The sequence below is a fragment of the Cynocephalus volans genome, chromosome 10 (genome assembly GCF_027409185.1).
Source record: "Cynocephalus volans isolate mCynVol1 chromosome 10, mCynVol1.pri, whole genome shotgun sequence".
Classification (NCBI taxonomy): Eukaryota; Metazoa; Chordata; class Mammalia; order Dermoptera; family Cynocephalidae; genus Cynocephalus; species Cynocephalus volans.
Genome location: NC_084469.1, coordinates 82,130,162 through 82,146,773, shown reverse-complemented (window position 1 = coordinate 82,146,773; position 16,612 = coordinate 82,130,162). Strand labels below are relative to the sequence as shown.

The following is a 16,612-nucleotide window of genomic DNA, read 5'->3' as shown; positions in this document are numbered from 1 at the left end:
TGAGTGTATGTACTAGGAATTAGGACATACCCTTATGTCCTATAATAACCCAGAGAGCCATAAAAATCAAGCAAAAGCTTAGTCTGCTTTAGTACATGGGTTCAAATTCTGCTGGTGTAAGAATGAAGCTGCAGTGTTAGGACCTGAAAGTTTTTCCTGAGCCCAGCAGCCCAACGTGCCTTTCGACACGAGCACTCCAAGGTCCCAACCCTGTGTCAGAGGGCTGAGCAAGAAACCCTCCATGCCAGCCTCCCAGTACTTTTCATCCATGCCCTGGCCCCCACTTGCTGTCCTCTTTCAGCTCTTCCCACCCTATGTATCCATCTCTGACTTTTCCCATTAGATTTCGTCTCTCAAACTAGCCTGGTGCAGGGCAAGGGGTCTTCAATGAGAAGGCCCTTTTGGTGAATGAGTGTCTGCTCTGGTCCCAAGTCCCCTTCCCTCTGCCAAGGTCTTCTTTTTATCTCTTAACCTTCTGACCACCACTCACTAGCTTGGGTCACAAGCTAGATACTTTGTTCAGTGGGGGGAGTGTTTTGGTGGAACACTGAGGCGAAAACACCGGGGGAGCTATAAGTGCTATAGGCCAGATGAAAATAAACAGTGTAAATGCAGAAGATAAAAGAACAAGTAGCCACCACTTAGGTTTCTAGATACTAGTAGACCTGCTACTACTGATTTTACACTACAAGGGGAGGATTTTAAAAGCTGGTCCTAATGCCACTGGTTAAGTTTGGAACCTTCTCTTATTCAGCAAAAGCAAAACGCCCCTCTATTACTTATTTGTGTGCCTTCTCTTCTAGATTGCAAACTCCTCAGGTCAGAAGGTACACCTAAATCACGTGTTTCCCTGGACCCTAGCTTTATGCGTTGGACTTGGTTAGTGCTCAGTAAAGTTTTTTAGAAAAAATTTTAAAACTTGTTGACTAAATCTTGATGTCGCAGATGCTCTAGCACCTGCTTCCTGAGTGACATACCAACCTAAGCTGAGATATCTTCTATTGTGTGGAGGAAAATTGAGAGCCCAGGCATTACAATGACAAAATAAGTCACTGGACCAAAACAGAGGAAACAGACAATATTTGAAAACCATGTTCAAGGCTGCCACACTAAGAGAAGATAAACATTACTTTTAGCATGCAACAATAAGACCACAACTAAATATCTGCTTTTACTTACAGATTCATAGTCATGTTTTATTAAAAAACAAAACAAAACCTCTAACTTATTGGGTTCTTTTGTGATGTTCCTAAACCATTCAGCAAAGATCATCAAGCGTAAATGACCATAAATATTAAAATTCTCAACCCCCCGAGTCAATGAGTCCTTTACAAGTGTGAAGATTGTCTCTTTACCATCCCACTCCCATCTTAGAAAGGAAAACAGCCTTTCATACCTGTCATCATGAGAAGCAATTCTTTCTCCAAAGACCATCCGGGCAGGAGTTAAAGATAATATTCCAAGCTCCTGGAGCTGGGTTAAGAAGTGCTGTTCTGTTCATGGAATAAGTTGAATACACATTCAGAAAAAGGCTATCTTCCCAGATGTGTAAATCAATGAAAGTACACCCAAATGTTTCACTTGGAGAACAGTAGGAAACCTTTTTTCTACTGACTCAATTTTACTAACTCATTGGGAAGGAGAAAAAAAAAAAAAAAATCAAGCAAGACCCATATTAAGGCAAATGCAATGTATGAACTGACTTATAGCTATTTTTTAAACATTAAGAGGTTCAACTCATTTGCTTCTTAAATTAAGAAGAGTAAACCATAAACCTATATTTAATGAATTCTACCATCAAGGACTTTCTCAGAGCCATATTGCAAGCAGTAGAAGACAAAGAGAATGATGATAAGAGTTCCTGAGAGAGGGTGGGGGTGGGAGCAGGGAAGGGCAATGGGAGTAGAGGCCCAGGGAAGGACAAAATGCTTTGCCCCAATCCCAAGAAAGGCCTGCTTGGTTACTACTACAAGAGTCTGTCAAAATCTACCTCCAGTTGGCCTCCTATCCAGCTTCTCTTAGTTGTTTGTACAAATGATTACTGATTTTCATGGGGGTGGGTGGTGACAGAGGAGAATGGAGAACCAAAGTCACATTCTAGAAAACTAATAATGGGCAAAAGAAACTAAAAGCTCAGGGTCTGACAGTCCCACATCTGCATTCCCTACAACGGTACTAACCACTGACTTAAGCTGAAATGCCAAATACAGTGTTTTATTTTCCTAGCACTGCACAGTATATAAGAATTGTAAGACTCTTTCAGGGATCCAATTGCAAAAATAATTACAAAATGAGTGGATCTGCTTCACTCCTCCTGTACCTTGTTGGGACAATATGTTCTTCAAAAGAGAAGTTGGGAATATGTGGGAAATGTGTGGTTTTACCATTTCTACCTCACTAGTGACTAAGTTTCACTTCCTGTTTAAGGTGTTGGGCAAGTCCTGAACTCACCCTTCCTTCCTCCAATCTTCCTTTTATTTCAAGGTACTCTGATGAGTTAAGCTGCCTGGCACAGCCCTTTCACCTGTCTTCCTATCAAGATTTAAGTAAGACACAAACAACCTTAAATTTCTCTAGAACATTTCATGATTCATAGTAAGTTCAAATTGTGTGTGCCTGCAGGTCAGCCACAAAGTGCTACACGGTTATCAGAAATGATTTATATTAAGCTATTAAACAGAGTGTTAAAAAGACATTATACAAGGGCCCCTCAAAAAGTTTGTGGACAAAGGGAACTAAAAGACAATACAAATCTTTCTATTAACTGTTTGACGACCTCTCATAGTTGCAGGCACCAAATTTATCAAGTGACCATTTTCAAAAATACTACTAAACAGTTGGAAACCCAGCCTAATGAAAAGACATTTTACTTTTGAGAAAGTCAAAAGAAAACTTTTGTGAAATGTAATAAGCCCTAACATAACTTTGTGTATCAACAACTATCTTCATACTATTCCTGCAAGTATATCTCATGCTGTAACTCTCTTCAATTGATAGTTTACTAGGTGCAATGGATTTACAATTTTGTTTTTAAAGTTGCTGCCCATGGCATGTGTCGCTATTCTAAGTAGCAAGTATTGCAATTATAAGTCAACTCATTAAACACCTGATTAGAAATCTGGAAAAATCAGCTTGCCTCACCTGTAACATTAGGATCACGCCTTGTTCTCCACTGCGGGACAAATACGGTAATATTTCTGTTGCCAAGCTTCCAAAAATACTCAACTGCAATTGCAATTCCACGACAAGAAAAGAACTTTTTCAGACCATGGCTATAAGAAAAAAATAAGTACAATTCATTTCATTTTAAAGCACATTTATAGCAGTATTAAGTTTCGACATAAAAAGGTAAAATCCACAAAAAACAAAAATAAGCACAAAATTTCCTTTTCTTTTACATTTTCTGGCATTTAGTTGTATAGTTTGCTGCTCTGTAAAGCCAAGACAGAGCTCATGGTAGGATTTGAAACTCTTAATAGAGTCTTACGATTTCTCTTGTATTTTGTTTAGTTGACTTAATTGGGTTTGCTGTCGTGGCAGAAGGCAGTGAGCTTCATGGTAATATTTGTTTATTGCACTTTTATTATTTTTTAAAAAAGAGCATTCTATTGGGGAAAAAAACACTATTTCTAAGTCTGGTCTGGTCATTGGCCTCTGAGAATCTTTCATGAATTTTATTAAGAAATTTGTTGCTGAAGCAGAAACAGTTTAGTAGCTGTGATTATGCCTATTCCCTGTGCCTGCCTGTGATGAGGAAAAGTATAAAGGTGTGACACAGTTATGACCACCACAACATCCAAGGTTGCTGCTGCCTCCAGCTCCCAGAAGGCTCCATCCCTTTTCTGTGGGACTGCAAAACCTACCCAGTTTACAGCCTAAAGGAAACAAGTCAAGGGCAAGACTCAAACGAAACTAGATGGGGGCCATGGAAGGTGATGTTGTTGAAGGAAGCAGAAAGCAGAGAAAAAAGATAAATAAGAAACAGTACAGAACATGGGTTGACACACTTTTTCTGAAAAGGACCATATAGTCTCTGTTACACCACTCAACTCTGCCATTATAGTGTGAAAGCAGCCACAGACAACTGTAAATGAATGAATGTGGCTGTGTTCCACATTTACAACAGATGGTGGGCTGGATTTGGCCCACAGTTTCTGACCCCTAGTATAAAAGATTTTAAAAATGCTCCCCCCCCCAAACTGATAACACATTTCAAAAGAAAGCGACAAAAACATTTAAATTAAATTTTATTCTCCAGCACTTAGATAAAATTGGAGGTTTTAAAAAAAGTGTTTTTTAAAAGTTTGGAATACTACAGGTGGTAATCCATCTGTCTACCCATGGGTATTAGAAAGAAAAAAAGAAGATCAAAATCTGACTGTGATGCTACAACTTATGTATGAGATTAGTAAACTCTATTGTCACTGTTTTAATGATCACCTAAACACCAAGGACAGTAAATTCTACATCTTCAGTCCTGTCTTCTCTCTGCATCTAGTGCCACACATCAAATTGCTTCGTGGATATTTACTGCAATTGCAAGTCCTACCACCTGAGGCATAATGTACCCCAAGTTAAACCTAGGCTCTCCTAATTCCAACCAATCCTGCAAACTCCAGTTAGACTGACCATTAAATGTAGCCACAAGGCCTTTGATTATGCTCAGGGCCTTCAATGGCACTATTCTTCTACACACATCCTCTGCCTGGCTTCCAGGTCCCCTCCTTCTCTGACTGTCAGAAGAGATCTGGCAAAAGTGAACCTCCCACAACCATATATCACCACGCTCTTAGTCTTGGCCAAGTAGTCTTGCCATTTCCTTTTGCTGCTTTGAGTGCAATGCTCTTGCAACCTTCCCTCGCTCCTTCAAATGCCTTCGGAATTCAATTCTAGTCTCTCTTCCTCATGAAGCTGTCTTTAGACACAGGCCCTCACTCAGCCCCCCTTCCGTTCTCTGACTTCCTATCCTGTACTGCGTGCCAGAATCAGAGAGGAAATGGAATTTACATTCCTGTTAGAGATAAAAAGGAGACACTTGGAGACAGAGCAACCTGCCCTGTTGCACAGCCAGAGGGTAGATGAGCTGGGTCAGACTCAAGCTTCCTCACTCCTGGCCACTGCTCTTTCCACTACCCCACAGTGGGGTTGTCACCCCAACTGCATCTACGTTTCTTGACATGCAACAAATATCCAACGTGGTGTGAGATTTGGAAGAGCTGCTTATAACTTCCTCTTTTTAGAGGCTAAAATTCCACTCTTCTTCAGTCAGTCATAAATAAGACCCTGCAGAGGCTATTACCCCACAAAACATATGCAAATAAACAAACGCATTCTTGGTGAAATAATTCAGCAGTGTTTTGTTTATCTAAAAGCATTCAAATATGGGAAGAATGTAGCAGTATGTTATTGTTACTGGAAAAAAAAAAAAATACTACAGCAGTTTTTTTTTAAAGTGTGCCTTTTTTTGGGCTGGCCATCTAGCTGAGTTGGTTAGAGCACAGTGTTGTAACACTAGGGTCAAGGGTTTGGATCCCCGTACAGGACGGACGGACGGACGGACGGACGCACACACGGACACACACACACGGACACACACACACACACACACACACGGAGGGGGGGCCTTTTAAAAATCTTTGAAAAAGAATAAATCGTTTATTACTCTAATTGTGTAACAGCAAGGATAGGCCTAGAGTAAATGTCAACCACAGCCCTAACATGAAAATCCACAACAGAATGGCCTGCTGGTTCCTAGAAAAACCGAGAAACGCATACGTTTAGCCCTCAAAAGGATAACCCTTGAGAGAAATGCACTAAAAAAGCTTATAAAGTGCCTCCTTGATTATTCAATAGATACAAATGTGTGCTACCTACTTTTCCTTAAACACTTGTGTTGATGGCAACAATAGAAACTGGATGGAGGTGGAATACCCAGTTCCACCCCACTGGGTCACTGAAGAAAAGGTGGGGGGAAATGCAGATAGATGAATTCTGCTGCCCTAGACCCCTCACAAGCTTGGAGGGGAATAAATGGAGTTTCTAGAAACATCATCTCTAAACTGATTTCCAAAGTGTTATTCTCAGTGGTATAGATCATATCACTTTTTTTTTGATACTCTGAATGAATCTCCAGAGCTGAATAAAAAACAGTGGTTCAAAATTCTGGTGGAGAACATAAAGATTTAACAAGAAAATAAAACTACTGAAAAAAAAAAAACAAAAAACAAGTGGAGCCAAATTATTGTCCTCAAAATAATATGGAGCGTTCACTAAAGACCTGACCTACTTCAAGAACAGTATCTTGACCAGGCAAAAATGTGCTTAATCATCATTGTCTCCCAGCCATCTGCACTCAAACTAGAGTAGCTTGTTGACATGTAAACCCAGACCAACTGTCTATTTTGACCTAAAAACAAAGCATATACGGGCCGTGGCTCACTCGGGTGAGTGCGGTGCTGATAACACTAAGGCCACGGGTTCGGATCCCATATAGGGATGGCCGGTTTGCTCACTGGGTGAGCGTGGTGCTGACAACACCAAGTCAAGGGTTAAGATCCCCTTACCGGTCATCTTTTAAGAAAAAAATAAAGAAAAAAAAGAAAAAAAAAAAAAAAAATAAAAATAAAAACAAAGCATATATACAAAGTGTGTACATATATATATACACACACACACACAAAGTGTATATATAATATCACCACTCTACTTCTGGTAAAGCCATCTCTGTGATTCTGGGGCTAGCAGGTGCAAATGCAGAATGAACCACTGTTAGGTTCGGGAGACCAGGTGTGTAGGCTTGGAAGGGAGACTTAAATTTGTTTCTATATACTTGGTAACAAGTTATATCACCTGGTTTTCCATATTATAGCAGGCAGTAAACTAAAGGAAAGAGTATCCAAAGCAGAGGAGAGATGGGTGACAACTGATAAAAACTCATGGCAGTTACAGAACCAGGCAGGGCAGTGTGGGGAAATAGTGGAGAACCTATTCTGAGTTACACAGAAAAGAGCGATTTCCTTCTATAGCTTCCACTTAAAAATAGCCATGGAACAATGATACAGAAAGACTAGCATGAAAAATGTTTAAAATACATAGTTCTAGCAAGTTTAGGGGCAAACCTCATCTACATGGAAAATTATCAACTGGTAAGTCAGGTGCTCTTATGCTGAAGTGTCAGGCTGACAGAGCCCAAATGTTTCTTGGCTACCACTGTGCTGTCTAGCTATACACCACAAACAATTTCCACTTACTCAGCATTTGACTCATTCATGGTGACAAGGGGGAAAAACCAAGTAAAGATATACATCATCGGCATAAAGTAGGGTATTTTGGAATTTCTCACGGGTGTGTATGAGCTGCAGACATCATGCAGGATAGGCAAATAAACAAAGGTTGTGCAGAAACCCAGGGGAGGGTGGGCTTAGGCTGCTTTCAAGTGGGGTTCACACAAACAGATCCTATTACTTAAGGACTCAAATTTCCTTTTAATTATTTCCTCAACTAGTGGGGTCAAATGAGTGAGGTTTACTCAGCAGTGCTTACACAACTCGAGACTTAAGAATTCAATAATGCCAAGGCCTGAAAATTCCACCTCAACTTCTGTGGGAGAACACAGGGTGTATCACTGCTCTGGGGAGAGACATTATGGGCCCAAATCTCCTATTGATGTAACTCTGGACAGGATTTTTTAGGCCATTTCATGTCATGTATTGTAGATAACTTTAGCCCCACAAAACTGGTATGAAGATTACGTTTTTAAAAATAAAGCAGAGTACACCTGATACATAAGTGTTTCAGCTTTAAGATTCCAAACATTTCTTAAATGTATTGCCTCATTAAAACTTAATCTAAATTTACCAATGGAACAGCAACCATGAAGTTACACATGGGTGATAAAAAGCCACTAAAAATTTTCAATCTTTAAGTCTCTAACTCATTCATTCATCAACAAATCTTTATCGAGTGCTTCAAATCTGTTCTCCCTGGTTCATTTTTTAATTCCAGCTTGTAGGGTACTTTTAGAGTATCTTGTAGTTCAGTGCACAGAAAAAACACAAATCTATCCCTTCAGAGAATTTATAGTCTAATCTAATTTACATTTTATTCTAAAGCAACTGATTTAGAATGAGTTGACTTTTTTCAACTTTTTGAAATTCACATAATATAAAATAACCATTTTAAAGTGACCAATTCAATGACATTTAGTACATTCAAAATGCATGCAACCATGACTTAAATCTACTTCCGAAATATTTCCATCATTCCAAAATAGAACCCTATACCCATTAAGCAGTATCTCTCCCAGAATAGGAATTAATTTTAATTACAATCTTCTCTTGGTATCTGTGGGGGATTGGTTCCAGCTACCTCAGGTACCAAAATCTGTGGATGCTCAACTCCCTGATATAAAATGTCATAGAACTTGAATATATAACCTATGCACACACTCCCATATACTTAAAATCATCTCTTATAATACTTAATACTTACTTATAATTTTGTAGTTACTTATAACACCTAAATACAATGTAAATGCTATGCAAGTAGTTAACTATATTGTTCAGAGAACAATGACAAGAAATAAAGTTTTGTAAATTTCAGTACAGATGCAATTTTTTTCCCTGAATATTTTCAATCCACTGTTGGCTGAATCTGTGCATGCAGAAACCATGGATAGGGAGGGCTGACTGTATTGATATTTTCAAGTGAATTTAAATCAAATTATGTAGAAGTCTGCCTTCTTAGGGTAACACATCTTTTTGTTAAGTGTTGCTTTTAAATAGAGACATCTGTGAATTCAAAGAAAATTCAAATCCTCCTAAAATAACCAGTTTTCAAAAAAAATTAAAGTCAACTTGCAGGTTTCTGTGAGTACATTAATCGGTGGTTTTCAAAAGATATGATTCTGTACCCAAGGATGTTAGGAAATATGTTGGAATGTCTGGGGGTGTCACAATGTGTGAGGGGGGGCACTATGGGCAAAGTGCAAAGGACCAGATATGTAAAACAACCTGTTATGGTCAGATAGCATCACACTAAATTCCAATAGTGACCTCTCTGAAAAATACACTAGTTACTACTCCAAAAAGTTTTTTAAAAAGTCCTGTTATCACTGCTCACTGTGTTAATTTGCATTTCTTCTTCTTTGAACACTAATTTGGGAAATCTTCCCACATAGAGAAAAGTGAAAAAGAATTAGTATTACTCACAATCATGACCTGAATTTGATATCATCATTTGGCTGAAGAAATTATAACAATAAGTAACTAGTGCTGGGTTTGGACTATGACTGAATTGTGTTTTGCATTTTCACTTAGATAATCCTATGCAGCTGTGGGTCATTTGCTGGGTTTCCCCAAATAGGGCTGCCAAAACAAAGTGAAATAACAATAAACAGTATTATTTGAAAATGAAGACAAATACATTACATATTTTTACTGCCTGTCTTCAAACTTTAACATCTGAAATGCTGACATTTTCTCTTTCTTGACAGCAAAACATAGCATCAATAATTCATTCAGAAATTAAAAAGCAAAAGAATTCTTTTATTTTTAAAAATACTAAAATATTTATGAATGACATGATATATGAGATTTCCTTTAAAATAATACAGGTGTAAGGCAGTAGGTAAGGGTATAGATAAAAAAAGATTGATCATGCTTTGATAGCTATTAAAGTTGGGTGATAAGTCTAGGGGATTCATTATATTTTCTCGTGTATTTGTTTAAAAATTCTAATTAAAAAATTAACAAAATAAAAAATTACAAATACCTAATAAACATGTATTTCAATAGTAAAATTTATTTTTCAATCCCAATAGGTATTCCTAAAAACTCAGGGCATTAACTGATCTTTTAGAACTCCTAGGAAAGAAGTCAAACAAACATGCCACAATTCAGAGAAGTATTTTTAAGATTGGCAACTTCTCCCTCATTCTATGTCCAGGTATCGGTTTCTTAAATTGTCACTACTTAAATGTTGGACCTTGAAGACTTCTTCAAAAATCAATGGTGTTAAATAAATTTGGCCTAAAGCTGCCTGCATATCTTGAGCTTATACATAGTGAACAGCAACCCAACTTAAGAGTGTATTCTTCTAATAAATAGATGAATCTCAGCCAATAATAGCAGTTGAGAAGCCAATTACAGGCTGCCAATTGATCAGATCATGTCCATCCATACAGGGCAAAGGCCTCATTACATACACCATGCCCAAATAAGGTAAATGCTCAGCTGTACCCAATCAAGCTGTTTCTGTACTCACTTCCTTCTTCTGTCTATAAATACTGCCTGCCCATGTTGCTGGGTAGAGCTCTCTGAACCTCTTCTGGTTCTTAGTGTTGCCCGATTCATCAACCACTTTTTGTTCAAATAAACTCTGCTAAGTTTCATTTGTCTAAAGTTTTTCTTTTAACAATCGGGTGACTGATTTTGGAAACTGGAGGGAAACTACCTAGAAGTTGCTGAAACAGCATGATAAAAGTGTCCTTAAAGACAGGTCAAAAGGCAACAGATGGCAGCAACTGAAACTCAGAAGGGTTGAATGACCTGCCCAAGATCAAACAGCTGGTCCACAGTGGGATGGAGACTCTGACCTCACATTCTTCTTAGCCCCTAACTGCCCCTTAAAGAAGAAACCCCAATCCCACACCACAAATATAAAGTGAGAATCCCAAGAGGGGTTCCAAGACAGGCTAAATAGAAATGATTGTTGTACTCTTTTTACTAAAAACAAATACTACAAACTTTTAGTAAGAGCAGAGGCCCACAATGAAACTGACTAATGTCCTTAGAAAGGAAACTACAATCACTCTTATCAACAGAAGTATAACAAAAGAACATCAGACTTATGACTACAGCACAACCTTGGCTCGAGACCAGGCATAACGCAGCATAAAAATTTCTTTTTTGCTTTAAACTCCATCCTCATATTCATAACCAAATGGTACTCATAGTATTAAGAACCTAATGATTGAAAAGTCTCTTTACGGCATTATCACAGGGCAATGTAATATGAAAAGGTAAATTTCCTGTCATCTCTTTCCCTTAGAAATGTAAATTGAATAGGGTGAAGCAAAGTTCACAACTCCAGAAGGAATGACAACACCTTTCCAACCAAATGGTTGACCCCCAACCCCAGACTAAGGTAAGGCTATAGATCACTAGACAGATACACAGGATAGTTCCTAATATACACATGTAATTTTGAGTCATTGCTTAGAGTCCTATTTAAAACTAAAGAATAATGTGCAGAGAATGGACTTACGTAATTGCAACATTGCTCCCATCTATGACAATGTGCTTCAAATCTGTTCTCCCTGGTTCATTTTTTAATTCCAGCTTGTAGGGTACTTTTAGAGTATCTCGAAACCTTTGAACCCCAGTAACTGAGGAATCAATATGATCAGAAGGTCCTGCCAACCTTGCATCACAAATTGAAGGTGGTAACAGCTGGGACTGTGGAAATGGTGAAGAAAGGGGTGGACAGTTTGGTTTCGACTGAGAGCTACAACATCCCGAACGTTTTTCACATGCAGATCTCATATTATTTGGAAGCAATGGTTCTGCTTGCTGCTGCAAACCATTTTCAGGAAAAACTGGAATTCTGGGCTGGTTACTTGAAGCTCCCCTTGAAACAAAACTGATTTCTTTGGGACTTGAAGGGGTAACAGAGGATGAAAGGCCATCAGTCTCAAGATCTATATTACAAATGTAGTTCTGGTTTGAACCCCAGATTTCATGTTTCTGTTCTATTGGCACTGTTCTGAAAGCATTAATTTTGCAATTTGAGGTACATGGTTTACCTTCTCCTTTGAATGGTAACTGAGAAAATTTTTCTACCATATTTTGCTGTGCGTGAGTCTGTGTTTTCTTTGGAGTGGAATCTGTTGTAAGCTCATTTATGTTGCCACAAATACCCTTATTTTTGGTTTTGTTGATCTCTGGAGACAAAGAACCAGGTGAAAATTCTCTGTCTTCTTGGAACCTTTTATTTTCTTTTTCAATTTCCTCTAAGAGCAATAATGGTTCAGTAGATGGCCCATATTCCCTAATGACCTTTTCAACAATTTCTTGGGAATAGCCCATGGTTTTAAAAAAGTTTACGAGGATATTGTATTCCATTTCTTCAGTAGTATCTTTTACATCTGGATTTAAATTTTCAGAATCAGTGGAAGGATCAGACAGGTCAATGATTACATTTCCAGCTGATGTCTTATCATCATGCAAAAGCTCTCCCTCCTGAACATTTTCCAAAGAAAACTGCTTCTTGGTATGCCTTTCTTCAGAATCAGAAAATCTCCTTTTGTGACAAACTCTCTCTTTGGAAAGTGCCTCTTCATCTGGGGTTAGACCATTTATTGGAACAAAAAGCACATCCGGTGAACTAGAAAATACTGTGTCCATTTGCTTTGTAAGCTCAGAAACAGGAGTCCCGGCTTCATTTCTTGCATCTTCCTGCAAAATATTTTCATCTCTGGAAACATTGAGCCCTGTGGCAGCATTTTGTGTAGACTCTGTTTGTTCAGAATCTCTAATTTCAATAACATCATCTCCTGTTTCAAATAGATTCTCCTCACCTTGTATGAGTGTCAAAAGTTCTTTTTTCAAGGAAGTGGGCAAAATCAACAAATCCATTGTATAATTGTCTGCACGGGCTTCAACAAATTGTTTGAATTCCCTTTTCACCTCTGATTCTTTCTGACTGCTGGGTAGGTTCTCATTATTCTCAAAAAGCTTTACAAACTGCTGAATGTGACTCCTAGCCATGACCACAGCCTCAGCACTTCCTCTGATGCCAAGAAGGCCAATGTCCAGAATGCAGAGGTCAGCACAAGTATCCTGAATCAAGCTCTTCAGAAACAGGCTCTGTGCCCCAACAAAAATGCAGTGCATGGCCTTGGGGTAACATTCTCTTTCTTCTAGTTCAGGTTCACAGATTCCTTTAATATATTCCTGCAAAGAGAAGACAAGAAATTAGATCATTTTACAAAAGCTCTTTACATATATGTTGTTACACATGTAATTACAAATGTCAAGCTGGTTTAAAAAAAATCTCAAATACACTTATAATTTTGGGAAAAATGACATTTTTTTCCCCTTAAGAAATAATGAATGACTTATCTGTAAAATGCTGAATTTAAATAAAAGATTAAAAATAATAGGTATAAATTGCTTCACTATTTTCAGAAGAACTGAAAAATTTGCATCTAAATCTAAAAGACAGGTATTGTAACATTTTAATTGTGTATATTGTTGCAATGTGATCTTAGGGGTTTGCCCAGCTGCTGAGTGGATAATCCCAAGGCTTGATTTATTTACATCTATAAAGAACAAGGATCTTTGCTTGCTACCAGTCTTTTATCACTACCGTGACATAATCAAGAGATAACATAACCAAATCAAATGATTCACTAGTGAACAAAACTTGACTTTTGATTCACTACTACCTTGGTTTCAATATATAACAAGAACTACTACCCTTGGTTTCCAGATTTCTTGAAGGCATTTAGAAAAAACAAGACTAATTTAACAAAAAAATCTTTTTCCAGCTGGATGGAACAATCTATACCCTACGGAATTTTATGGCTATTTTTTAAGAAAGACCAGATTGTTTAAATTAAATGTAGATGTAAGTACAGTCGGCTCTCTGTATCCATGGGTGTGGATTCAACCAACCTTGGATCTAAAATAGTCAAAAAGAAATTTCCTCTGTACTGAATGTATACAGACTTTCCCCCCCGTCATTATTCCCTAAACAATACAGTCTAACGACTATTTTCAAAGCATTTACATTGTGTTAGGTATTATAAATATCCTAGAGATGACTTAAAGTATACCAGAGAATGTGCATAGATTATATGCAAATACTACGTCACTTTACATCAGGGACTTGAGTATCTACAGGTTTTGGTGTCTGAGGGAGGTCTTAGAAGCGATCCCCCATGGATATAAAGGGAAGACTGTCTAAAGAATCAGAGAATGCTGGACAGTACTGCTGTTCTCAGACACTGGTATTGAAGTAAAAAAGGGAATCAGGTTCTTTAGCAATTAGGTTGCTATTGGAAGTAGACGTGTGAATCAAGCATGCAAGCAACCACACACACCAGGCACATATTTGTTAATAACCCTGGGTCCCTGGAGTCAGCATCTTGGTCTCAAATTCCAGCCATATGACTGGTATGACCTTGCTCAAGTTACCTAACCCCTCTAAGCCTAGTTTCCTCAACTGTAAAAGAGTTTATAATGATAGTGTAATCACAGGGGTTTTGAGGGAATTCAGAGAGACAACGAATGTGAAGCCCTGACAATAGTGCCTTGCACACAGTAAGTGCTTACTAAATAATAACACTGTTACCTAAAATTATCAGTGAAACTTTCTGGATAGACATTTGTGAGAAATGAATTTGGCAATATCTGATCTATACTTTCAACTAAAATTAAAATGGCATTACCAAAAGTGGTACTATTTAGAAGTTCAACCTGTGCAGCACCAGTCAAAAAGGTTTAGCAAGCTTGCACCTACCATATATACGCTTGCTTTGTTGACAGACACACATCTTTGGTTAGAATTTATATCAAGTATGTGTACACGTTCCTTGTGCAACTACAATTTAGAATTACAAAATCCCTATGAGTAGATGAAACACCAGAAATAAAAGGGAGATGTCAGAGGAAAAGCTCAACCTAAGCAGTTTGATGTTCAGCCATGATTTCTTTGCTCTATGCCCTTTTGAATGCACCTGGATTGTTGTTGGTGGTCTTGGTGGTGAAGCGTGGAGATAACTGGTGCCGGATACAAGAGCCCTCTGTGTTTTAATAGGACAGGTTTGCTATTTTGTTAACATGGTAATTGACTTGTGTTTACACAAGTACAGTAACTGATCATCCTTTTCCCCTGATTGCACAAGCAAAGCATTAAATATTGATGTCAATATCCCTGAAGCTTTCCAAATGGGTAACATTTGACTACCACTTATTTGAATTTATGCTGTATTTAGGTTGTAGCTTTAGGCTTTTGTTGTTGTTGTTGCTGTTAAACATTTTATTTTGAAATAATTACAGGTTCACAAGAAGTTGCAATGGTAGTACATAAAGGTCCTGTGTACTCTTCACCAGTTTCTCTAATCATTACATCTTACATAATTATACAATATTAAACCAGGACATGCATGTACACAGTATTTGTATATAGTTCTATACTATTTTATCACATGTAGCTTCGTGAAACTACCTCAGTCAAGAGGCAGAACTATTCCACAACCACAAAGATTTCCTTATGTTACCCTTTCACAGTCATACTCACCCACTTCTACCTTCCATCCCTAACCCCAGGAACCACTAATCTGCTTTCATTCTATGATTTTGTGACTTCAAGAATATTATATAAATGGAATTATACAACATGTGACTTCTGAGGTTGGCTTTTTCACTCAACATAATGCTCATATTGCACATATCAATAGCTCATTCCTTGTTACTGCTTAGTGTATTCCATGGAAAGATGAACCAGTATTTTTTAACCATCTACCTACTGAGGGACATTTTGGTTGTCCCTGTTTGGAACTATTACCAATAATGAACAATTGTTACTCAATTGTAATAATTATTGTCATCATAATGAACAATGACATACAGGTTTTTATGTGGACTCAAGTTTTCATTTCTTTAGAATAAATGCCCAGGAGAGCAACTGATGGGTCATATGGTGAGAGTACGTGTTTAGTTTTTCAAGGAACTGACAAACTATATTGCAGAATGGCTATACCATTTTACATTCCCCCAACGATGTATGAGAGATCTAATTTCTCCACAACCTTCCAGCATTTGATATTGTCACTATTTTTTATTTTAGCTGTTCTAACAACAGCATAGTACATTTAATCATAGTCTTAGTTTACATTTCCCTAAAGGCTAGTGATGGTGAACCTCTTTCATGTGGTATTTACCATCTATGTATCCTCTTCGGTGAAATGTCTGCTTATTACTTTTGTCCATTTTCTAATTCTTTTTTACTGTTGAATTTTGAGAGTTCTTTACACAGTAGACTCTTGAATAACATGGCTTTGAACTGTGAGGGTTGACTTACATGCGAATTTTTAAAAATAAATATATTGGAAAATTTTTTATTAGGTATCATGAATGCATGACATACCTAACCAAATGGTAGTAGCCTACCTAACAGCATTTTTTTATTAAGTATTTTAATATTAAGCAAGGCTGGCTTATCAATTTTTTTCCTTCACCAAGCCCTAGGTCCCAAAGGTTTCTTCTATGTTATCTTGTAAAAGTTTTTCATTTAAATCTACAATTTACTTTGGGTAATTTTTATATAAGGTGTGATGTTTAGGTTGAAGTTCAGGTTTTTGCTTATGGACATAAAATTGCCCTAGCACTATTTCTTGAAAAGACTGTCTTCACCACTGAAAATGAACATTTGTCAAAAATCAGTTGGCCATACTTGTGAGGCTATTTCTGGGTTCCCTATTCTGTTCCAGCAATCTACCCCTTCACCAACACCACACAGTTTTGATTACTATAATTGTATAAATTATAATTTACACAATTAGGTAGCGATTGGTCCCACCTGATTCTCCTTTTTAAAATTGTTTTAC

General features: G+C 37.7%; 1 protein-coding gene across 1 annotated transcript in view; it reads right to left on the bottom strand.

The window, feature by feature from the left end:
* The window catches only part of N4BP1 (NEDD4 binding protein 1), a 52,008-nt gene that overhangs the window by 9,973 nt on the left and 25,423 nt on the right, over positions 1 to 16,612 (bottom strand). The window contains exons 2-4 of the mRNA XM_063111403.1: positions 11,266 to 12,953; positions 3,142 to 3,272; positions 1,397 to 1,493 (exon numbers count right to left, since the gene is read on the bottom strand). Of these exons, the coding sequence (XP_062967473.1) occupies positions 1,397 to 1,493; positions 3,142 to 3,272; positions 11,266 to 12,953 (1,916 nt within the window). The remainder of the gene's footprint in view (positions 1 to 1,396; positions 1,494 to 3,141; positions 3,273 to 11,265; positions 12,954 to 16,612) is intronic.